The 23,077-nt window shown below is 64.6% G+C and overlaps 11 protein-coding genes across 11 annotated transcripts; 6 read left to right on the top strand and 5 right to left on the bottom strand.

Moving 5' to 3' along the window:
* Positions 1-88: 88 nt before the first annotated feature.
* Positions 89-4,633, top strand: MICPUN_57547 (predicted protein; the record flags this gene model as incomplete). Its single annotated transcript, XM_002501563.1, has 1 exon — positions 89-4,633. The coding sequence occupies one exon, from the start codon at positions 89-91 to the stop codon at positions 4,631-4,633; it is 4,545 nt and encodes a 1,514-aa protein (XP_002501609.1).
* Positions 4,634-4,715: 82 nt separating this feature from the next.
* Positions 4,716-6,650, top strand: MICPUN_57546 (predicted protein; the record flags this gene model as incomplete). The annotated part of the gene is made up of 1 exon (XM_002501562.1): positions 4,716-6,650. One exon carries the CDS (start codon positions 4,716-4,718, stop codon positions 6,648-6,650), a length of 1,935 nt encoding a protein of 644 aa, XP_002501608.1.
* An 85-nt stretch (positions 6,651-6,735) lies between these two features.
* Positions 6,736-7,871, bottom strand: MICPUN_57545 (predicted protein; the record flags this gene model as incomplete). The annotated part of the gene is made up of 2 exons (XM_002501185.1): positions 6,736-6,777; positions 6,828-7,871. The coding sequence occupies 2 exons, from the start codon at positions 7,869-7,871 to the stop codon at positions 6,736-6,738; spliced, it is 1,086 nt and encodes a 361-aa protein (XP_002501231.1).
* A 188-nt stretch (positions 7,872-8,059) lies between these two features.
* Positions 8,060-9,094, top strand: MICPUN_57544 (predicted protein; the record flags this gene model as incomplete). The annotated part of the gene is made up of 3 exons (XM_002501561.1): positions 8,060-8,161; positions 8,291-8,569; positions 8,621-9,094. The coding sequence occupies 3 exons, from the start codon at positions 8,060-8,062 to the stop codon at positions 9,092-9,094; spliced, it is 855 nt and encodes a 284-aa protein (XP_002501607.1).
* Positions 9,095-9,248: 154 nt separating this feature from the next.
* On the bottom strand, positions 9,249-11,921 carry MICPUN_57543 (predicted protein; the record flags this gene model as incomplete). Its single annotated transcript, XM_002501184.1, has 1 exon — positions 9,249-11,921. One exon carries the CDS (start codon positions 11,919-11,921, stop codon positions 9,249-9,251), a length of 2,673 nt encoding a protein of 890 aa, XP_002501230.1.
* A 105-nt stretch (positions 11,922-12,026) lies between these two features.
* On the top strand, positions 12,027-12,828 carry MICPUN_93885 (predicted protein). The gene is made up of 2 exons (XM_002501560.1): positions 12,027-12,144; positions 12,331-12,828. Exons 1-2 carry the CDS (start codon positions 12,052-12,054, stop codon positions 12,748-12,750), a joined length of 513 nt encoding a protein of 170 aa, XP_002501606.1. The 5' UTR covers positions 12,027-12,051; the 3' UTR covers positions 12,751-12,828.
* A 288-nt stretch (positions 12,829-13,116) lies between these two features.
* Positions 13,117-15,710, top strand: MICPUN_106836 (predicted protein; the record flags this gene model as incomplete). The annotated part of the gene is made up of 3 exons (XM_002501559.1): positions 13,117-13,170; positions 13,339-13,421; positions 13,558-15,710. 3 exons carry the CDS (start codon positions 13,117-13,119, stop codon positions 15,659-15,661), a joined length of 2,241 nt encoding a protein of 746 aa, XP_002501605.1. The 3' UTR covers positions 15,662-15,710.
* Positions 15,711-15,723: 13 nt separating this feature from the next.
* Positions 15,724-16,951, bottom strand: MICPUN_57540 (predicted protein; the record flags this gene model as incomplete). Its single annotated transcript, XM_002501183.1, has 2 exons — positions 15,724-16,487; positions 16,916-16,951. The coding sequence occupies 2 exons, from the start codon at positions 16,949-16,951 to the stop codon at positions 15,957-15,959; spliced, it is 567 nt and encodes a 188-aa protein (XP_002501229.1). The 3' UTR covers positions 15,724-15,956.
* A 999-nt stretch (positions 16,952-17,950) lies between these two features.
* On the top strand, positions 17,951-21,223 carry MICPUN_57539 (predicted protein; the record flags this gene model as incomplete). Its single annotated transcript, XM_002501558.1, has 2 exons — positions 17,951-18,684; positions 18,998-21,223. The coding sequence occupies 2 exons, from the start codon at positions 17,951-17,953 to the stop codon at positions 21,123-21,125; spliced, it is 2,862 nt and encodes a 953-aa protein (XP_002501604.1). The 3' UTR covers positions 21,126-21,223.
* MICPUN_113313 (predicted protein) lies at positions 21,218-21,892 on the bottom strand (the record flags this gene model as incomplete). The annotated part of the gene is made up of 1 exon (XM_002501182.1): positions 21,218-21,892. One exon carries the CDS (start codon positions 21,890-21,892, stop codon positions 21,221-21,223), a length of 672 nt encoding a protein of 223 aa, XP_002501228.1. The 3' UTR covers positions 21,218-21,220.
* A 70-nt stretch (positions 21,893-21,962) lies between these two features.
* Positions 21,963-22,947, bottom strand: MICPUN_57537 (predicted protein). The gene is made up of 2 exons (XM_002501181.1): positions 22,815-22,947; positions 21,963-22,690 (listed from the first exon to the last, which is right to left on the bottom strand). The coding sequence occupies exons 1-2, from the start codon at positions 22,882-22,884 to the stop codon at positions 22,014-22,016; spliced, it is 747 nt and encodes a 248-aa protein (XP_002501227.1). The 5' UTR covers positions 22,885-22,947; the 3' UTR covers positions 21,963-22,013.
* Between the last annotated feature and the right edge of the window lie 130 nt (positions 22,948-23,077).

Genomic DNA, 23,077 nt, shown 5'->3' with positions numbered 1-23,077 from the left:
CGGTTCTGAGAGACTGGCAGCAGTGAGATTTTTTTCACGTGACAACCAACTTCGCGCCCACAAGGTGCCTCGGGTTCGGGCGTGCGCGATGTCGCACGCGTCGAGGTTCCCGGGTGATGGTGATTTGTGTATCGTGAATTCGCAGGACGGCATATGGCCGGTGCAGGCACGGCTCACCCCGCGTCCCGTCCGCTCCCTCCTCCCTGCAACCGTGCTCAAGAAAACAACATCGTTTTCGCGCCCTCACGCGCTCGCGCGATCTCGCCCGCTGCTGACATTTCCGCCCGTTCCATCGATATCCCAGGTGTGCATGCGCTCCATGCATTTGCATAGCAAGGAAAATCACGCACGACCCGGCGAGGCGTTCTTCCGATACCTCGGATACTCCGACCCGTACCACTACGTCGGTGCCGAGGAGCCATGCGAGCTCAGGGACATCGGCGCGGACTGGCGCGCTTACGATTGGCGCGGTCAGCTGGAGGAGATGAGAGGAACGAGCACGAGCGAGGACCAGATCAACGCGTTCGTTGAGGCGGAGAAGATATCGCGCATGGACGATGTCGAGATACGCACAAACTTCGACAGGTGGGAGCGCGAACGCGAAATATCCTCCGCCTGGCAGCGAACCGCCTCTCCCAAGGCGCCCCCCGCGAAGAAGCGGAAGACCGCCGCCGAGCCGGCGAGAGACAAGAAAGGGAAGACCAAGGCGTCGACGCAGTCCCACGCGCCAGCGCCGTGGACCGACGACAAGATCGCGGCGCTTCAGAGTGCGGTGCGGAAGCACCGTTTCAAGGATGAGCACGGGAAATGGCGGGGGTGGACCGAGATGACGCAGGACCCGGAGCTATCGGCGGCGCTCGATCCGACCCAACGAAACCCGGAGAAGCTGCGCAAGATGGTCGCGAGGCACCCCGAGCTCTTCCCGCCGAACGCCGCCGCCGCCGACGGCGGCGGTGGCGAACGCGCGAAGAAGGGCGCGAAGAAGGGCGCGAAGAAGGGCGCGAAGCGGGAAGAGGCCAAAGTCGGAACGGATGTCGACCTGCCCGAGACGCTGACGTCCTGGTGCGCGGGGAGGACCCCTAGGGTCGTGGTGGTCGGCGCCGGTCCCGCGGGTCTCAGCTCCGCGCGGGCGCTGATCAAGATGGGCATCGAGGTGACCGTGCTGGAGGGGCGAGATCGGATCGGCGGGAGGGTGCACACCGCCTCGTTGCCCGCGCGGCCCGAGCACAACCTCCCCGAGACTAAGCTGGACCTCGGCGCGTCCTTCGTGCACGGGTGCCACAAGTACAACCCGGTGTACGTCATGGCCAAGCAAAAGGGCGCCGCGCTGGACCCCGGCGAGGGCGGCTACTCGCAGGGATGGGGCGGCAACGCGAACTGGTACGACACCACGCACGGGGGCAAGGTGAAACCCAAGTGCGTGCAGAAAGGTTTCCAGGCGCTCTACGCGGTCAACGCCGCGCTTCCGTCGGTTCAAGTGCCGAAAACGGAGGACGAGGCGCGGCGGTGGATCGCGGACGAGTACGCCGACGGCGACGACGCGTCCCTCGCCCTGCGCGCCGCCCGCGCGGGGCTGTCGCAACTCGAGTACCTCAAACGGGAGAACGGGCTCACGGCGCTCAGGGCGACGGCGGCGCGGGAAGGGGCGCCGCCGCCCGCGGAGCCCCGCGACGACGTCGCGCGCGAGAAATGGGAGGGCGAGCACGAGTGGGGATCTCTTGACGCGCAGACGGTGGGCGAGGTCCGCTGGGCGACGGCGGATATCGAGCGCGATCGGGTGAAGTTTCTGTCGGCGAAGAGCGCGGACAGGCGGGACTGCTCCATCGCCGCGGCGACTTCGAGGATTTACAACTCGATGTTCAAGGGGAAACTCAACACCACCGAGGAGGCGGTGTACGAGTCCGCGCGCGTGCTTCAGTGGGGATACAACGCGGGGTTACGCGCCGTGTCCGTGAAGGCCAAGTTGGCGATCGAGGAGGATATCCAGGCTTCCAAGGAGCAGCTGAAGCAGCCGAGCAAGGCGGACGACGCCGAGGCTGCGGAGCGCGCGGCCAAGGAGGCTGCGGATGCGGAGGCGGCCGAGAAGGAGAAAGCCAAGAAGGAGAAGGCCAAGGCTGCCGCGGCGGCCAGGAAGGAGAAGGCCAATAAGGAGAAGGCCAAGAAGGAGAAGGCCGATGATTGCAAGTCGGGTGGCCACGACGACGGCTTTGGGCCTCCGTCCGACCTCAAGGGGGGGTTTGAGAAGACGCCCGAGGAAATCGTGGCGACCGCGCCGGAGGGGCCGATGGGGAACGGCAACAGGCACTTCACCGGTCCGGTGTGGGTGAGAGCGATCAAACGCACCCACGGTCCGAAGCACTTTGACGCGTATTTCTCCCTGTGGCGCAAGGTCAACTCCAAGAAGTACGAGAGGCTCGAGTTCGAAAACTGCGGTACAACGGGCGAACACGCGCCCGGCAAGAACCAGAAGGAACTCCGGTCGAAGGTTGCGGTGCGAAGATTCCTCGAGCGGTTCGAGGCTACCCGGAGAAAAGATCGCGCCAAGGCCAAAGCGAAGGCGGCGACAGAGAAGCACTCCAAGGCGAAGCCCGAGCCCGCCGCCGCCGCGCCGCGAACCCCCTCGCCCGCCGCGGGTGCGCCCGAGAAGGAGCCCGACGAAAAACGGTCCAAAAACGGTCCAAAAACGGGTGTCGAGGAGATCGAATCGGATGACGAGGACCTGGATCTTCGCGACGGTCTCGTCGTCGGCGGGTACCACGACCTGGTCGTGGCCACCGCCGCGCAGGATATCCCGCAGGCGTGCATTCGCCTCTCCACCCCCGCCGCGTCCGTCGTCGTTCGCGACGGTACCGGCGAGTGGGACGCGAACGGGGAATACCGGTGCGTCGTGACGAGCGCGACCGGGGAGGAGTTTTTGTGCGACTACGTCGTCGTCGCGTTGCCCCTCGGCGTGCTGCAGGGTCGCGCGCGACGCAGCGAGGTGACGTTCGTTCCCCCCCTGTCGCCGCGGAAACGATCCGCGATCGCCGCTCTGGGCATGGGCACCGAGAACAAGGTTGTCCTCCGGTTCGAGAGCTGCTTCTGGCCCGCCAAGGCCCGGTTCCTGAACTGCACCGACCAGAGGTACCGATTCATCAACATGCACGCGTACGGCAAGCCCAACGTCATCGTCGCGCACGTCGCGCCCCCGTTCGGCGAGGGCTTCGCCGGCCGCTCCGATACGCAGGTCAAGGACGACGTCATCGAGATCCTTCGCAAGATGATGAAGCTGGTGAATAAGCCGACGCCGGCGTTGCTGGACTGGCACGTGACGCGGTGGGCGGAGGACCCGTGGTCGTGCGGCGCGTACTCGTACATGCGCGTAGGTTCCGACGAGGACGACGTGAGGGCGCTGGGCGAACCCGAACACGGCGGCAAGGTTTACTTCGCGGGCGAGGCGTGCTCGCTGGAGGGGGCGCAGTGCGTCCACGGCGCCGTGCTCACCGGTCAACTCGCGGCGGTGAGCGTGGCGATGCGAACGGGCGCGACGCCGACGATGGGGCACCTCCTCGGCGGCGACGTCGGCTTGTCGCACGAGCTCCCGATCTTTGAGTGGGTGCAGTGCAAGGAGCGCGGGTGCGCCAAGTGGCGGCGTTTGCCCGCGTGGGTCGACCCCGAGGCGTTGCCGGACGATTGGTGCTGCCACCGTTGCGACTGGCACGCCGGGATCGCGCGGGACGGGTGCGGCGCGCCCCAGGAGCCCGCGGGTCCCAACGACGACTTTGGCGATCTCAAGTGGGAGGGCTGGAGCGAGGAACCGGCGGCGAAGCTGGACCGAACGCTCAAGTGGAACGCGTGGGTTCGAAGGAACGAGCGGCAGACGTGCGACGACGACGACGACGACGACGCGGAGGAGGAGGAGGAGGATAAGAAGCCGCGGGCGCGGCGCTCGAGGAGCCCCGGCGAGAGGGTCAAAGTCGTGATGTCTACTTTAAGACATCATACCGTCGCGCCGATTGAGCCCAAGGTGGAGACCGACCGGAACGTCGCGCGGCCCCTCACCCTCGCCGCCGTGGAGGCCCGCGAGTGGCCGCCCGTAGGAGGCCCGTGGAGGGAAGACGCGGGTTGGCAGCCGCCGATCTCCTCGCGATCGAGCGCCGCCGCGTCCAATCCAGCGGCGGCGGCGCTCTCCGCGACGCCCCTCTTTTCGCAATCGTCGCGGGGCTCATCTCTGGGGCGCTCCTCGACGGAAATCCTGTTCGAACGCGATCGAAGAGCGCCGCTTCACGCGCCCCTCTTCCCGCCGCTCTTCCCGCCGGCGCACATATCCGCCTTCTCGCCCCTCGCCGCGACTGCGACCTCACACGCGATGGCCACCCATCGCGCGGCGCAGTCGTACGAACGGGAGGCGGACCTGGCCAATCACCTGTGGATGTCGGGCGGCGGCACAGCTGGCGGCGCGAGGTTGGCGCCTCGGGTGGGAAAGCCGCCGCCGCCGACGTCGACGCCCCCGATGCCCCCGGCGGCGCGGGAGCGGGAGACGGACCCGCTGCTGCAGCGGGTGTTGGCGACGCAACGGGCGTTCCCGTGGCCGACGAGGACGACGGCGCCGGATGTCGACGACGAGCCCATTCAGCTGGGACTGTCTGGGTGAGAGAAGTACTTGTGGTCTCTCTAAAAAAATCTGAATTTGAACCGTTGTTCTCGTCTCCCGTCCCATAAGCGAGCGCGCCAGCATGCCGAGTTCCCCGCTGGCGGCGCTGGAAGAGGCGGAGAGGCGCCTCGGGCGCCTCTCCGTCACGCCCGCGCGCGTCGATGGCGGCGCCCTACGGTGCGGTGGCTGTGGAGAGCGCGTGACCGGCCGCTACCTCGTCGCCCCGAATAAAAAAGCTTTTCACCCGGACTGTCTGAGGTGCGAGCTGTGCGGCGCCGAGTGCAAGACGTTCGCGTCGGACCCGAAGAGACCGAACGTGCTGTGCTGTATGGGGTGCTACGATGATCGATACGCCGAGCGATGCACGCGGTGCGATAGACCTCTGAAGGGCGAGATTCTCACCGCGCTCGGAGGAAAACATCGCTGCCACGTCAAGTGCTTCACGTGCGACCTCTGCACCGAGCCGATCGCGAGCAAGTTCGTCGAGCACCCGCCGGCGTCCGGGCGAATCATCTGCGAGCGATGCCACGTGGACAAAGTTTGCGAGAAGTGCGACGGGTGCGGCCGGGGGATGAGCGGCGCGTTCGTGCGCGCGCTCGGCGGCAAGTACCATCGCGAGTGCTTCAGGTGCCGTCGATGCTCGCGGGACGTCACCAGCCGGTACGTCGAGGGGCCGGACGGCGCGCCGTACTGCCGCGGATGCCACGTCAAAATATTCGCGCCCAGGTGCGCGTGCGGCTGCGGCGAGGGGCTGGAGGGCAGCGTGACGTCCGCGATGGGCCGCAAGTTCATCGAGGGGCACTTCAAGTGCACGGACTGCGCACGGGAGTTCAGGCGAGGCAAATTCAACCGCGTGCGCGACTCCAAGGATGGGAAGGACGAGCGAGCGGTGTGCGAGGGGTGCTACCAGAAGACGTACGCGCCCCGATGCGCCGTGTGCGCCGTCGCGATGGCCAGCGGCGAATCGTACGTCAGGAACGCCACATCCGACGAGGCGATGTGCGAGCGATGCGACGCCGCCCCGGGCAGCGTCTGCGACGACTGCGGGTTCTGCGTTACCAAAGAGTTTCAGACGAAGCAGCGCCGAGCCGGGTTTCGAAACGAGACGGACGGCGCGACGAGGACCGCGAGGAGGGCGTCCGGCGGGCACGCCGTCATCGGGCAGTGCGAGGCGTGCGCGCGTGAGGCGGTCAACGACGACGTCGTCGCGGCTCATCTCATGAATCGCGTCATTCGCTTCTGTTCCCACGCGGGCGCGAGGTACGCGCCGGGGGATCAGACGGTCGCGGTGCAGCTCGTGACGGCCGATCGGCTCGCCCGCGCCGCTGATAAACGGCACGCAGGTCCGAACGCGAACGGCCCGCGGGGGGTGACGCGCACCAAGATCACGCTCGAAGGAAGGGCGCCCCCCGAGGAGTGGAAGAAGATCATGCTCGGTTGGAAGCTCGAGCGACGCGGATCCGGGTACGAGCTCTCCGAAGACAACGGCTCTTCCCCGGGCGACGCCTCCTGCCCGACGGACCGAACCCCGGTGAAGGGCTCGTGCGATCTCGCGGACGCCAGCCCTGGGTCCATTCAGCGCGCGGCGCAGCTGGCGCGAAGCCACCCGGATGTCAGCGTCGAGGAAAAACGCATCTTGAAAGGGGTCGTCGCGCTGAAGGGCATGAGCTCGGACGCGCTCGGCGCGGTGCTCGCGCACGAGTACGGCCACTGCTACCTGTTCATGCGAAAGTTTCCGCTGCTGCCGCTGGCGATGGAGGAGGGCGTGTGCGAGCTGTTCGCGTGGCTGTGGCTGGGCGGCGGTAGGTGGGACCGGGGCGGAGTGGAGGGGTCCAACCCGAAGGGGGACCCGAGGGTCGCCGCGTGGGCGGAGCGAAGGCGGCGGCAGATGGAGGTCAGAAAGGATCCGGTGTACGGCGACGGGTTCAGGGCGGCGCTACGAGGGTACGAGGCGTGCGGGGAGAACCTGTGGACGTTCTTGGAGCACCTCAGGGTCCACGAATCTTTCCCGGCGTGACGTTAGCGTGCACGTGTTATGTTGTTTTCAGCGCCGCGGTTCATTCTCTGGCCTTTCGTCGTCGTCGTCTTCGCGCTTCGACTTTTTAGCTGCGAACATGCGCGCGATGGCGGACGTCTCCACTGTCCTGGCCGGATGGACCTCGGCCGGGCGCTTGTGCGTTTTCGCGAGGGAAACGGCGGCCCTGTCCTCGGCTGAGAGCTCGAACTTTTGCGCCTTCGCAAACAAGCTCGCGATCCCGCCCTTTTCCTGCATCGACGCCTTCTTCTGCATGCCGATCCAGTCAAACGCGATTTCATCTCCCACCGCAGCGGCTAGCTTAGCCGCGTTCTCAATCGCCGCGTCTTTCCAGTCTGTTCCCCACAGGCACCAGATCGGGCCTCTCAACCGAGGCGCAACCTCCCTGATCCTTCGTCCCCAAGCGCGAATCTCGTCGTCTTCCAGCAGCCTCTCTCTCGTCCCGTGCCTGCGGTGCACCCTCACCACGGCACCCCACTCGCACGTCGCCGCGAGTAGCGTCGGCATGGCGCGTCGCACCTCCCCCGGTCTCAGCCCCGTCTGAGCGCGATCGGGCTGCATGGTCTCGTGCAGCAGCTCATCCGCGCCGACCAGGGCGAAGTCGTTGGCTCGACACCACTCCACCGTCCGGCACGCCTCGTCGCCCTGGATCCACGCCCGGTCGCGAAACTCCACAGCCATCTTTATTCGGGGTGAAAGTTTGGCGCGCAGGTGCTCGACGTGTGCGCGATTCGTTCGGTGGGGACCGAAAGAGGACAGATGAAACTGGAACACGACGCAACCCAGTTTGTCCGACTCGGACAAAGGCTCCAGCGCGGCGTGAAAACGACGCCAGAGGTCTTCCCTGGCGACCTCGCACAAGTCGGAGTAGCTCACGCGCTTCCTATCCGCCGGGTCTACTCCGAGCACAGCCCTCGTCGATTTAGGGAGATTGCCGACGTCGACGGATCCACAGAACACTCCAAACGCCTTCACCAGGAATGTAAAACCAGGCGGGGTGAGCTCCGCCCAGAGCCTTGTCCTTTCTGGGTTAGGGATTGCGTAGGTCGTCGTATCAATCTCGAGGGCAGCGAACGCTTTCCTACTGTAGATGCGCAGTCGCTCTTCCGAACCTCTGACTTTGCCTCCGTAGATGCTCAGCGCCTGGTGCGGGGAAGCCCAACCACACGTTCCCTGAAGAAGTTTTCCTGCAGCTTCCCTCATTCTCGCAACCTCAACCGCGTGCCTGTATCACAAGCGGAGATGGAGACAGTATCACCCTTGTCACCCGCCCGAGCGCTCTGGTGCTCCCAGCCAGCGCTCAGCGCTTCTCTATCTCCCCCCCAGCTAGCTTGTCCTTCACCGGCGCCCGATGCACTGCGACTCAACTCTGACTCGGCCCCTCAGCAGCGATGAAGTCAAGCGCACGGAAGATTGAGATTGGCAGATTGGCTGTGACAACCACCATCTATCTATCTGTCCATAGGCAGGAGCTGGATAAATACGAAATAAGGGTATCCTCTGCAAATACGTAACTATATTTCCATACAAATATGATCAAACGACCTTATTCGTCAGCATGACACACCAAATATTTGTCACGCACATGCGCAGACACCACTGCGCGCGCTTCACACGTTCAGCGCGCAAACTCGAAGTCATCCGCGCCGATATCAGCCACGATGCTCGGTACGATGACGACCCCCACGACGTATCGCGTCTCCCGCGGCCACACCTGCGCCACACGAAGCGCCGGAGGAAGAACGACCACGACCGCGCCAAGAAACGCATCCCGTAACCATTTTCGCCGTTCGGTGAAGACCGGCGCATCCACCGGGCTGTACGACGACGAGACGTTCGCGGCGTCGGTGCTCGGCAAGTACCCGCAGTCGCACGAGCCCGCGGACACCGAGGAGGCGCGCGTGCTGTGAGAACACGGGTACGTCGCGCTCGACGTCCGGGCGTCGTCGGAGGTTGATTTCGAGGGCAAGGTACCCGATCCCCCTCGGCCGGGCTCGTCCGTCGGGGACAGGGTACTCGCGGTTCCCTTGGTCCACGCATCGCGCGTCTACGACTCAGTCGCGGGTAAGAAGGTGTACAAGCAGGAGCCGTTCGACGCCGACTTGTTCGTCAACGCCGTCCTCGAACGATGCGGCGGCGGCGCCGATATCGACGCCAACGGCGCCAAGCTCCTGGTGATGGACGCCGACGGGGGGACGCGCGCCGCGCGAGCCGCGCGGTTACTCAACGAGCGCGGGTTCACGCACGTGGTCACGGTGAAGGGCGGGGCGGCCGCGTGGAAGGCCGCGTGGGATAACCAGATGCGTCGGCGGCAACTCCCGGGTTCCTTCAGTCGCGGATTCGACAGCGCCATGTTCGCGGAGTGTAACGTCACCGCCGAGACGTTCGGCGGGGCTGGCGACGACACCGCTTGGGTGCTCGATTGACCGGTGATTAGCGTTGAAGTGGCATCATATCACCACGTGTATCACATCGCGAGGGTAGGTATCATCGTCGGCTATCGTGACGTCATCGTTCCGTTCATTCAGGCGCGTCGACCTTCGCGCGAGTTCTTCTCGTAGATGACGAGTCGCGTAGACGCTAAAGCGCGTATCGTCCCTGCGGCTTGCGCGGTGACCTGTGCCTGTGAGCGGGCATCAAGTCCACCTTCCCCTTCGGCGACTTGTACCTCGACGCCACCTCGTACGCGCCGCCCTTCCGCAGGTACTTCGCGGGCGATCGCGCCGGCGACTTGGCGAACCTGCTCTCCGAAGAGTCCCTCGTTCCCGGCGCCGACGACGGCCGGGCGCTCGTCGCCAGCCCCCTCCCGGTCTTCCCCTTGGACGGCGCGGGTATGCGCCTCTGCGCCTGTATCTCCGCGAGCCTCTGCGACGGCGTCTTGCCGTCCCTCGGCCTGGGTTCGCCCGCGGGTCCCCGGCGGAGAATCACGTTCTTGAGCCGCTCCTTGCCGGACCCCGGAGATTTCGACCTCGACGCGTCCGAGTAGTCCCCGGCGGTGAGTCCCCGTCGCCTGGGTTCGGGGCGAGCGTTCGCGGGCGCCTCGCCGCGAATGTACGCGGCGACGGGGGACGCGATCGGCACGGTCCGTCCGGCGCTGGCGCTCCTCGCGCGACCGACCGACCGACCGGGCGATTCCGGAAATACCCGCCTCTTCGCCGCGGGCGATCGTCCCGATCGATCGGCGCTGGAGGACATCGCACCGCCTCCTCGAGGCACCGACCGGCTCCTTCGCGTCGCACCGGCGCCCCCGAACGACGACGGACTTTGCGATTGACTTTGGAACCCCGCGGACGCGATCGATCCGACGGCGCTGGACCGAACGCTTCCCATCCGCGCGGGCGACGCCGACGGCGATCGCGCAGCCGTGCGCGACGAGCCCGGACGATGCGTCGTCGTCCGTCCGCGCCGGTGGGACTCGAGGGCGATGCTCGTCGCGGCGCTGCTTCGGGCGCTGGACGCGCGGGAGTGAAGCCTGTCCCTGCTGACGGACCTCCGAACCTCCGCCGACCTTCGAACCTCTTCCGATGTCCGAACCTCGTTCGATCTCCGAGCGGCCGTCTCCGGACGAGAACGAGTCTTCGTCGTCGCCGGCGCGAACGTGCGGCTCTCCCACGACGACCTCGCCGAGTCCGGACCGGATCTACCGTCGCGACGGTTCACCTCGATGGCCGCCAGTCTGTTACCCACCGCGAATCCCTTGTCGAAATCGGAGGAGAGTCGCGAATCGTGGGACCGGTACATGCTCGCCGTCGCCACGGCTCGCACCTCCGCCAACGCCGCCCTCTCCAGCTGCGCGCCGAGCGTCCGCGCCTCCCGCCTGAGCGTACGCATCTCCCCTCGGGTGTGGTGCCACGCCTCCTGCAGGACGTCCCTGCCCACGCGCCACGTTCGCTCCACTCCCTCGTCGACGGCGGCGAACCCGACCGGGTCTCCTTCGTTCGCGTCCTCGTCATCGTCCGACGACCCGTTGCCGAGCCATCGTCCGGATCGAACGGGCATCGCCTCGATGGCCTCGCACATCCGACGGTTCAGGTCTATCGCGGACGCGGCCACCTTGTATATCCCCGCGGACCGTCGCTCGATGGCGTCCAGTTCCTCCAGAACCCGTCGGAGCGCGCGTCGGCCCTCCCGTCCCACCCGACCCCGTTCCAGCAGCGCCAGATCTCGCTCGGCGACGGCGCCGGCCATCGCGGCGGCGTCCCGCTCGAGCACGGCAGCCTCCTCGGCGGCGCGCGCGGCGTCCAACGCCCTTCGCGTCGCGTCCGTCTCCGCCTTGCTCTTCATGAGCTGCTTCCGAAGGTGGTCCAGCTCGATGGCGTGTTCTCGTTCCAGCGCGACGAGATCTTCCTCCGCCCTGGTCAGCGCGGGCGCGGCGGGCGCGGCGGCGGCGGCGGAGGCGACGTCGTGCGAATCGTTCGGCGTGAGCGCCCCGGCGATGATGTCCCGCGACGCCCGCGTGGGCGTCGCAACGTCGGACCGCAGCGCGGCGCCGTCCTTCGCGCGTCGAAGCAAGCGCTCGATGGCGTCCATTCGCTTTTGCTCGTGCGCCGCCAGCTGTGTCTCCGCGGCGAGTCTCGCCCCGCGCTCCACGTCGAGGGCCGCCGCCGCGGCGTCGAGGTCCACGCGCAGGCCGTCGGCGATGACCCGGTGGCGCTCGGCCTTGGCGTCCGCCTGCGCGAGGGCGTTGACGAGCTCGGCGATCTTGGCGGGCTGCACGGGCGACGCGGGTTGGTGGGGGATCGCGGCGTCGTCGGGGCGGTGGGGCGAGGCGTGCGGGGATGCGCGGATCGACCGCGCGCTCAGGGGCGATGCGGGCGGGGTGCCCATCTCGGAGAGCGTCTGGCGGTATCCCTCCACCTCCGCGCGCGCCGCCTCGAGCGCGCGCCGCGCGTCGCGATTGGCCACCACCGCCTGCGTCGCCACCTCCTCGGCGACGGCGACCTCGGCGTCGGCCTCGCGCGCGCGCTCCGCCGCGGCGCGCTCCGCCGCCTCCGCGCGTCTCTCCGCGACGAACGCTCGGCGCTCGGCCTCCTTCAGCTCCGCTTTCTGCGCCTGCATCCGGTCGTTCTCCTGTCGCTCTCGCCGCATAATCTTCTCAATCTCGTGGTAGTCTCCGTACGCGTCGTTCGACGTTCGCGTGGCGCTCTCGGAGAGACGGTACGGGTCGGACGATTCGGTGGAGACGTGCGAGCGCGCGGGGGAGACGGCGTGCCGGTACGGCGACGCCGCGGATGCCGGCCTCCAAGGAGCCATGGAGCCGTGCCTCGCTCGCGCCAATTCTGAACGACGACTAACAATCTGGCGACGGGAATAATTGCGCCGACTGACGCGACTTCGCGCCACTGTACCGAGCGCGCGGGTCCGGAGGTCGCACGCGGCAACGATGGAGACCAGCCTGAGGTTCGACAGCGGCAACAAGCACCTGAAGCTGTTCGCCAAGGAGAAGTTCTGCAACGACGACAACTACGTGCTCACGGTGCGCCGCCCCGCCCGCGCCGGCGAAGGTTCCTATCCCACCTTTTATCCGCGCGAGGGGCGCTTTACCCTCGATCCGCCCCGACGGCGTTCCCCGGCCCGTGCCTCGACGCCCTCGCAAAGAGGCCGACCTTTCGGCGACAAACCCCGCGCTGACGCCACCTCTCTCTCGATCCACGCCGCGCAGGTCTCGGGGTCGCTGGACACGCGCGACGGTCGCGTCGAGTCGCGGGCGTACGTCAGAAAAAAATTCTTCCCCAGCAGCGTGTTATCGCGAGTGGACATGGGCCTGAGCTACGCCACGACGCAGGACGACGTCAAGTACGGCGTCGCCGGCAAAAAGACGTTCGAGCTGGATCACGATGGGCTGCTCACTCTGGACGTGAAAGGGGGGTGCATGGTGGGCAGCAAGGGCTTCAGTCGGCCGGACGTGGCCGGGTCCGTGGAGCTGACGAAGAAGATTTTCAACTTCGTGGAAGATCAGGACCTGAAGTTGCGGCTTGGGTACGACTTGTGCGAGCGGGGGTTCTACGGCCAGATCCGGGAGAACAACTGGACGTTCAACACCAACTTTAGGGACAAGTGGGACGTCAAGTACGACCTGTGAAGCCTTAGCAGGCCAGCACGGAGATAGAGTCGGGCGCCGTTAGTCGTGTGAATGAAATAATCCACGCCAGTCAGCTGAGAGCCAGCACAAACGCAGTCAGAGAGCAACAACCGAGGCTCGTCGAACCGGGGCGCGACCTCACTCCGTTCACACCGCCCGACGCGCGAGCATCGGTGACGGCAGGTCTCATTCCGTCGACCGCTCGGTTCCTCGAGGCACCGCAGCGCGTGACCCGCGGACCCGCGCCCTTATCGAGGCCGAGGACCGTCCTGCGTCCGAGGGTCGCTCGCGGCAGATCTCGCTCCACCTTCTGCGTGTCACCTCCCGGGTCCGGTTTGAGCGCGCGAGGCTTTCTCGCCGAGCACGATGATGGGCGATAGGAAGATCATCAACCTCGAGGATGGATGGGACTTCATGCAGGTGCGATCTCATCCCTCGTGGCCCGCTCCTCGGCCGTCGACACGCACCCGACGCGCGCCAGATCCGGGAGCACGAGGAGGTGCCAGCTGTGTCCGAGGAGTAACCCTACGGGATATCTTTGAAAAAGCGAACCGCTGACCCCTCCTGCTTCCCCCCAACAAATCGCAGAAAGGAATCACCAAGCTTCGCGCCATCCTCGAGGATGGAGGGCAGGAACCTTTCACACCGGAGGAGTACATCAACCTCTACACGTGCGTCGCCCTCTCGAACCGCCCCGCGCCCAGTTTTCAAAAACGTCAGATCCGTCCCATATAAATCCACTTTCGTCGATTCACACGTTACGCGCCGAGCTGACGACGAATCCCGCCCGTGACTTGGCTCGAACAGCACCATCTACAATATGTGCACGCAGAAACCGCCCCACGACTTCTCCCAGCAGCTGTACGAGAGGTACCGCGAGGCTTTCAACGCGTACATCACCTCCGACGTCCTCCCCGCGCTGCGCGAGAAGCAGGGCGAGTACATGCTGAAGGAGCTCGTGAAGCGCTGGGACAACCACAAGATCATGGTCCGGTGGCTCTCGCGCTTCTTCAACTACCTCGACAGGTACTACATCCAGCGTCACAACCTCGCGCAGCTGAAGGACGTGGGCATGCTGTGCTTCCGCGACCTCGTCTATTCCGAGCTCAAGAAGAACGTCAAGGACGCGGTGCTCGCGCTGGTGGATAAGGAACGCGACGGCGAGCAGATCGACCGCGCGTTGGTCAAGAACATCCTCGGCATCTTCGTGGAGATGGGCATGGGCGGGATGGAGGCGTACGAGCAGGACTTCGAGGCGCACCTGCTCACGAACACGGCGGCGTTTTACAGCAGGAAGGCTTCCGTGTGGATCGACGAGGACTCGTGCCCGGATTACCTGGTCAAGGCGGAGGAGTGCCTGAGGCGGGAGAAGGAGAGGGTGGGGCACTACCTTCACGCGTCGTCGGAGACCAAGCTGCTGAAGGAGGTTGAAAAAGAGGTTCTCGCGGCGTACGAGACTCAGCTGTTGGAGAAGGAGCACAGCGGCTGCGCGGTGCTGCTCCGCGACGACAAGACGGAGGACCTGGCGAGGATGTTCAGGCTGTTCAAGCGGATCCCCGCGGGATTGCCCCCGGTGGCGGACATATTCAAAAAGCACGTGGAGAAGGAGGGCGTCACCTTGGTGAAGCAGGCGGAGGATGCGGAGGGAGCGAAGAAGGAGGCTCCCAAGGACAAGGCGGCGGCGGCGCAGGGCACCGAGCAGGTCTTTGTCCGGTCCATCATCCAGCTCCACGACAAGTATCTCCAGTACGTCGTGGACTGCTTCAGCAACGACTCCTTGTTCCATCGCGCTCTGAAGGAAGCGTTCGAAGTTTTCTGCAACAAAGTCGTCACGGGGAGCACGTCTGCCGAGTTGCTCGCTCTTTTCTGTGACAAGCTGCTCCAGAAGGGCAGCAGCGAGAAGCTTTCGGACGAGGAGGTGGAGATGACGTTGGAGAAGGTGGTCAAGCTCTTGGCCTACATCAGCGATAAGGACCTTTTCGGCGAGTTTTACCGCAAGAAACTGTCCAGGCGTTTGCTTTTCGACAGGAGCGCCAACGACGACCACGAGCGGTCCATCCTGACCAAGCTCAAGACGCAGTGCGGCGCGCAGTTCACGAGCAAGATGGAGGGCATGGTGACCGATCTGCAGATCGCGAAGGACAACCAAAAGGAGTTCGAGAAGTGGCTAGACGACGACGAGACCCGCAAGCCCAAGATGGAGTTCGCCGTCACGGTTCTGACCACCGGGTTCTGGCCCACGTACAAATTCACCGAGCTGGCGCTGCCCGAGGAGTGCGTCGGATGCGTCACCACGTTTAAGGAGTTTTACGATAAGAAGCTGCAGCACCGCAAGCTGACGTGGATTTACGGCCTCGGTCAGGTCACTATGAAAGGGAACTTCGCGTCCAAGCCCATCGAGCTCAACATCAACCTGTTCCAGGCTGCCATCTTGCTCCTCTTCAACGAGCAGGAGACCCTCAAGTACACGGAGATTCGCGAGAGGCTCGGACTGCCAGATGAAGACATGGCGCGTAACCTGCACTCGCTGTCGTGCGCCAAGTACAAGGTCCTGCTCAAGGAACCCGAGAACAAGAGCATTAACCAGGACGACGTGTTCACGTACAACGAAAAGTTCACCGACAGGATGCGCCGGATCAAGATTCCGCTCCCGCAGATTGACGACAAGAAGAAGGTTGAGGCGGATGTTGACAAGGACCGACGCTACGCCATCGACGCGGCGATTGTGCGGACGATGAAGAGCCGTAAGGTGCTTCCGCACCAGCAGCTCGTGCTCGAGGTTGTGCAGCAGCTGACGAAGATGTTCAAGCCCGACTTTAAGATTATCAAGAAGCGGATCGAGGACCTCATCTCGCGAGATTACCTGGAGCGCGACAAGGACAACCCCAACGTGTTCAAGTACATGGCTTGATCGTGTGGGCGAGCATGTTGTAATGAAACGAAATGGCGAATTGCGAATGATTTGTGTCGCGCTGTTTTGTTTCGATGCCTAAGTTTGACATCACAAGTGTCTAGAGAACTTCCTATAAACCCGAGCTCTCCATGCAGTTTGGTTGTTTTTTTTTTAACCACCAATGGCCTCGACCTTTCCTTTGATCGCGACGACCACACCCCCATAACTCTCCCGAACCCATTGCTATGCCAGCAACCCCAGCCCGTTCCCCAAGTCTTCAAGCACGCCTCGCCTCCCAACAACCCCGCGCAACTTACACGGCGGAGAAGTTCGGGCGCTTGTACTTGAAGGTGGTCTTCTGGCTCTTGCTGTCGTGGCGAAGAACCTTGTTGACGACGGGGAAGGAGACGGGCTCCTTCACGCCGAGGAACTGGATGGTGTTGTCGCGCTTGACATCCGCGTCAGCAACCTGCGCAATCTTGATGATCTGCAGGCAGGGCGCGCGCACACGGTGGCGGGACGCCATCTCCTCGTAGAGGGCGTCCACAGCCTTGTTCATGGACACCTCGCGGTACTCCTTGTACGCGTTGTGGAACCCGGTGCGGGACTGGTAGCGGATCCAGATGCCGAAGTTCTTAATGGTGGTCACGTCCTCCTCGAAGATCTCGTTGCACGCGAGGATCTGGCCGTTCGCCTTCTTCACCTTCTTCAGGCGGGAGAGGAAGTACCAGAACTTGGACTTCGCGCGGGTGTCGTCGGTGCTCCACAGCTTCATGCGGTACACCTGGGGATCGGGCATCGCATCGGTGGGGACATGGCGACCCACGATGTGGAACTGACGGTACTGTTGACGTGAGGAAAGGAGGGTATTGGGGTCAGCGACGCGTTCGAATTGGTTTTGGGTCGAATGGATGAATCCGCGGACCAGGATGCATCCGCGCGCGAGCGCATCCCCGGGTGAAAAACGAAAAACACAGTCTAAACCCTAAGAGAGTAGACCCTAGTGCGGAAAACGGAGGAAGGATCGACCGACGCGCGGCGACCTCCTATCGACGACGAACGCGCGTCGATGCCAATGCCGCCTACGACGGTTCAAACGTGATCTAATCATCGCTTTGTAATCATCGTCGGCCGCCGAAGCATCAACATCGCGCCGTCGTCGGCGCGCATCCGGGCGCTCCGAGGTCGCGAGGAGCCTCGGAGAGGGGGAAAGGCGAAGGCACGTCGCGTCGAAAACCGCTCGAGGGTACGCGACGCTCGATCGAAACGGACACACGACGCGTCACAATGGATTATAAACGCCGTCATCGTACTCGAATCGACCGGCGCGATACACTAGTCGGCGTCGCCGACCCGCAATCGCGCGCGTCAGGTACCGTCCGAAGGGTTTCTTCAGCGACGTGTCCTCGACATCCTTCCATGCCCGGTGAACGCCACTCCGTCGTCGTCCGAGCTATGAAACGGCCATGCGCCGATGCGCACGCGGTCGGGAGACGCACCCTGTGGGGAGCCGTAGCCTTAGGCATCTTGACTTTGTTGAGTACTTGCTTGTGAGGGCGTACCAACTATGCGGTACCGAGGCGAGAGCATTGCATTTTATTAGGGCCTGGTTCGAATTTACAATTTTGGTGGCAGAATTTAGGCTAACCACGTCGCATACGCGAAACACGCGTCTCATGCAGTGATTGCGAACATGGGTCGACGGTTTTAACTCCTCAATTAGACCGGAATTTTAACAACAAAAAATTAGGGCCAAAGCACGGTTTTTGCAGACTGTTCGCTCGTATGTGAACTTTGCACGTCCATGCAAACCCTAATACGGTGGTTACCGGAATAATTCTTTTAGGGTCTACGATTCCCCGGGAAAACTGTCCGGCCACGCCGGACGGTTGCGCGACCGAGCGCCGAAGGGAACCAACCACTTGCGCTGTGGTGGGGAGGGGAAAATCGGGACAACAGCACGTCCGCGTGACAACTAAGAAATCGACCCGAGCCTTCGAAGGGGCGCACAACACGCACCGGTGGCTGGAGGCTTTCATCCCCAGGTGGACATCGGAGAGAGATGGACGGCTCCATCCCCAGAGACCTCGCGGCGGTGCGTACTCACGAGCCGCGGCGTCAATCCCAACCCCGCGACCCGCTCGTACCCCGCGTCGATCGTCGCGTTCGCGCCAAAACGAGTGCATTATTCACCCGATCCGCGTTTCCTCCTCCTAACACCCGCCCCCGGTCCATGCCCCGGCAACCGTTCAGGCGCTGCCCACGGACCCCGCCGAGATGCTCGAACTCGCCGCCCGCATATCCGCGATGGGTTTCGCCACGAAGACGGCGCAGATGCAGGCTGAGATCGACGAGCTGACCGAGCAGGTGGAGGAGGCGCGCGCGAAGAACAAGCAGATGCAGAAGCAAATGATCGCGATGGAGGGCGAGGTCGCCGAGGCGCAGGACAAGCTCGAGCTGGCGCGCGAGGAAAACGCGCAGCTCCAGGGCGAGAAGAGCGCCCTGACCGACGCGGTCAAGTCCCTGAACAAGGAGGTCAGCAAGCTGAAGAACTTCAAGATGAACCTCATGGCGACGCTCAAGGATGACGACCAGAACGAGTTCACCAACGACGCGTCCGGCGACAGGCTCGTCTCCTCCGTGCTTCAGTCGGCGAAGCCCACCGCGAGCCCGAGACAGGGGAGCATCCTATCCGAGCGTACCGGCGCGTACGGCAACACACCCTCAGCGTCCCCCGCGAGGTTCACCAACGGAGGATCGCACTCGTCCACCGTCACGTCGCCATCCGTCGGCGGCCACGGGTCCCCGCCCGTCGGCATCAACGGAGCCGGCGGCAAGGTGGACGGCAAGGAGTTCTTCCGCCAGGCGAGGGCGAGGCTGTCGTACGAGAAGTTCTCGCAGTTTCTCTCCAACATCAAGGAGCTCAACGCGCACAAGCAGACGAGGCAGGAGACTCTCGCGAGGGCCAGCGAGATCTTCGGAGACGCAAACGCCGACCTCTACGCCACGTTCGAGACGCTCCTGGTGAAGCACCTGCCCAAGTGAGCGATAAGGATGGGTGAGGGATGATGATGATAAGGATGATGAGGATGAGGGGGGGTTCATGGACGCGTGCGCGCCCGGGGTTCGGGTCCGATCCGACGTGCTGTGTAAAGACATATGTTGGCGTTTGTCCCGTCTCGTTTTTTTTCGCCTAATTTTACACGAGCATTTAGTATGCGAAGCCCAACGAATTGCAGTTACACAGCGTAACGACATTTAGACACACATCCCCACACATTTTACGTTTCAACGAACGGCGACATTTCTTGATTCCTGACTCGAGAAAGATGGTTTTTACTTTTACCTTCGAAGGTACCAGTCTACGCTCAAATTGTACTTTTTTGATGACTGCGTTACCTACAGATCCGAAATCAACGAGGTGGGTTTTCCACGTCAGTGTGACCTTCCGATAAAGCCTCGTCAAAAGCGGCGCTTGGGCGAATCCTCCGCCACTTTATCGGAGGGCTCGGCGTCGTCTGCGACCGCCGAAGGTAGGGCGAAGATGCAGCGCCAAGCCATCTCGCTCGGGGTTGTCGCGCCGGTGGTGCTCGCGCGTCGCCGCGTCGCCGCGACCCCCGCGGCGACGTCCTCGCGCGCGCCCCCAGCGGACCAGAAATCGCACTTCCTCGGGCGGCGGCCGAGTCACGGCGCGTCGGCGCCACCGCGAGGGCCGCCCTCGCTTCGCGCGGTCGCCGACGCGGCGCCCGCGCGCGCTCCTCGAGGGCGGGGTCGCGGCGGTAAAGGCGGTCGCGGCGGCGGCGGCGGCGGCGGCGGGTCGGGCGGCTCCAGCGCCGACGTGTCCACCTCCGCGCGCATCCAAGGCGAGCTCACCGGCGCTCGCGACCCGCGCGATATCCTCGCAATCGTCGACGCCGACGGCGACGCGTTCGACCCCATCCACACCGCCACCGCCATCCACCGCATCGCCACGCACACCAAGGGCGACGCCACGCGCGAATCCGTCACGTCCTCCCCGTCCTTCGCGGCGCTCATGGACCTCGTCCGCGCCAATCTCGGCGGCATGAACGCCCAAGGATTGGCCAACGTCGCGTGGGCGTGCGCGCGGCTCGACCACTCCCCGGGTGCGGATCTCCTCGACGACATCACCGCCGGGCTCGAGCGCGAGCTCACCGCGAAGCCGCCGGCCACGAAGGGTGGGCGCGCCGCGAAGGCGCGAGAGGTGAAGCCGCAGGCGGTGTCCAACATGGTGTGGGCGCTGGGGTCTCTTCGCCACCGGCCGAGCGACGAATGCTTGGCTTCCATCTTTAGCGCCGTGGCGCCGAGGCTGCGGGACTTCCGCGCGCAGGAGCTGACGAACGTGGTGCTCGGCGCGGCGCACATGGAGTACGTCCCGGGCGATGCATTCAACGCGTCGGTGTTCGACGCCGTGGCGACGAACGTCCAATCCTTCGAGGGTCAGGAGACGAGCAACCTGCTGTGGGCGCTCGCGCGGGTCGGAGCTCGGGCGCCCGACGAGTTGGTCTCCACGCTGCTGGAGCAGAGCGCGGCGCAGAACCTGGGCGGGATGGCGTCCGCGCTCAACCTGTCCCAGTGCCTGTGGGCGTGCGCCAAGATGGGCGTCGCGCCGCCGGAGACGTACGTCAAGGCTGTGGACGCCGAGTTGCCTCGATGCGCGGCGCGGTTGACGACGGAGAGCGTGGATTGCATCCTCTGGGCGCTCGCGACGATGGGCGCGCCCCTCGGCGCGGACGCGATGGACGCGCTGACGAACTCGGCGGCGAGGCTGGCGGATCGCATGGACGCGGAGATGCTGGTCAAGACGCACTGGGCGCTCGCGAGGCTTCGTCACAGGCCGGCGCCGGGCGACATGCAGCAGATCGTCTCCGCGGCTAGAAGGCTGGTGGATGAGCTTCCCGCGGATGACAGGCTGACGGTGATGCACGCCTGGGGGGTGCTGCGGACCAACCCGGGCGACGACGTGATCCGCGCGTACACCGCGGACTTCAGGGGCGAGGGCGAGGGCGAAGACGCCCCAGCAGGAGCGCGGGAGTCCGAGCTGGACGGCGACCAGGCGGCGAAGCTGCTCTGCGCGTACGGGCGGACGAGGCATCAGCCGCCGGGTGCCCACGCGGCGGCGCTGGCGAACAGGCTGGTGGAGGAGGCCGCGGAGGGGTCGCTGCACCCGGGCGCGGCGGTGCTCGGGCTGTGGGGCGCGTCGCTGCTGGACATGCGCATGAGCACGAAGCAGCTGGACATCCTCGCGAGAAACGCGATCTCGCAGGATAAGAAGCTCGCGCCGAGGTCGCTGGCGAAGATCGTCTGGGCGCTCGCCGCGTTGGGGTACGATCCGACGCCCAAAGACCTCGCGGCGCTGAAGGACCGGTCCGCGCACGCGATGCCGAGGCTGATGGCCAAGGATCAGGAGGCGTTGCGCGAGGCGTTGGCGAGGCTCGGCGACGTGCAGATCACGCGCGCGTAGGAAGCGCCGAGGAGAGGACGGGACAAATTGTTGTTGTCGCTCCGATCGGTAAGGCGCTAATTTCGTTTGTATTGCAAGGCACGGCTCGATTTTTACTATCCTTCCGCGCTCCTCGGGGAGTCCCGCGGCGAGCCGTCCGGCGACTGCGTGCGTTTGATGTAGTCCTCGTAGAAGCGCGCCCACTTGACCAGCGAGCATTTTCGCAGAGGGACCAGCTCCACGCGTTCCCACGACTCGCACGTGGCGTCGCTCACGTCCGTCCTCCACAGCGATATGTTGGTCGCCTCCCATCCCCCCATCACATCCACGTCCCCGCACAGCTGTGCGGCAGCCTCCGCGACGCAAGCGTCCTTCTCCGACTCGGGCACGTCGCCGTACACGAGCGACAGGTGCGGCATGTAGGGAGATCCGCCGCCGTTACCAGCCTTGACCCCGAACGCCTCCGCGGCGATGGCGTGCGCGGTGGCCAGCTGATCGTTGGGCTCCACCCGCATGTACACGCACTGATGAAACCGCTCGCCCTTCGTGACGTCCACGAACGGCGCGACGGGTATGCGCGCGAGGTCCGCCGCGAGTTGTACCGTCCTCTTGCGCGCCTCCTCGAGGGAGCACTCGAACCCGCCGACGAGGGTGACGTGAGGCGCGAAGGGCCCGGACGCGCCGTGGGGCTTGAGCCTGGCGCTCTGCGCCTTTATGAACTCGCAGGATCTCTGCTCGAGCGCGCCGCCGGGCGGGGGCTCGAGCCAGATGCTCCAGATGGACGTCATGGCGTCGACGCGTCCGAGAGATGTGAAGAACGCGTTCAAACTTGGCGCGAGTGTTCTGAACGGCCAAACAGTTGGGACTTCATAAGAGTATTTAAGAATCGCCCGCCGCTACGATAACCCTTCAGTCCACGTCGACGCCCTCGCCCTGAATCTCCCGTCCGCGCATGGACTCGTAACTCCAAGACGGTCCGTCGTCGCGGTCCACAGAACTACCGCTCGGGATGTACTCCTCCTCGGGGATGCCCCCGAAGTTGTCGTCTTCGTCCATGTTGTCGAAGTCGATGTCGCAGTCCAGACTCGCGCTCGACTCGAGGTTCGACATGCACGCCACCTTCATGATGTCCGCGTTCTCTTCCTTCACCCACGCGAGATCCGCGACGAATTCGTCCCTCAGCGCCAGTCTGATGTCCAGAAGTCTGACCGCCAGCGCGGGCGGGTCGACGGTGATGTACGACTGCCTGTATTTTTCGTCAATGTGCCTCGGTCCCATAGTGAGCAAACCCTGGATGAACGTCTCCCCGCTCACGTCCTTCACCTTGCCGCTCTCCCAGTACGCGTAAGGGATCGGGTTCTTCGCCATGTACTCCTGGAAGAATTGGGCGGTGGTCTTGTTCAACTCCGTCAGGTACGTGAGCAGGGTAGCCGCGGCGCGGGCGGTCAGCATCCCGTAGAGGCGGTCGCGATTGGCGTCGCGCAGCGGGGTGCTGTAGGGGTCGTGCGTGCGGCCCGTGCGGTTGCGCGGGCCGCCCATGCCGTCCTTCTGCCCGGCCATGTTGACGACGCGGAGCCCTCGGGTGGCTGCGTAGGCGTAGGGGAGATCGAGGGGCGGGGCGATGGGGTCAATCAGATGTTCGTCGGTGTTAAAGAGGGCGGTTTGAAACTCGCGCCAAAACCCGGGGCGGCAAGTCGGGTTCCGACGCACCGCGGGGGCGAGCGAGAGTGCGATGCGGGGCTCCGAGCCCGGCATAAATTTGCTGCGCTAGCGACGACATGATTCGCAGTGACGCGCGCCTCACAATGGCTCCCGCGACCGACACCGTGACCGCTCTCCGCCTCGGCGCAATCAAAAGAGCCCGCCAGTTGTCACTCGCCTTGCCACCGAAGCTAGATTTTTTGTGACCTTTGGTTTGTTTCCGCCTCGGCTACGCCGTGCGCTATCGAATGTCTACACGGATACGTCGTGTG

Source organism: Micromonas commoda, chromosome 4, assembly GCF_000090985.2.
Source record: "Micromonas commoda chromosome 4, complete sequence".
Lineage (NCBI taxonomy): Eukaryota > Viridiplantae > Chlorophyta > Mamiellophyceae > Mamiellales > Mamiellaceae > Micromonas > Micromonas commoda.
The sequence above is the reverse complement of the archived record's forward strand: the minus strand, read 5'-3'. Positions and strand labels throughout refer to the sequence as shown.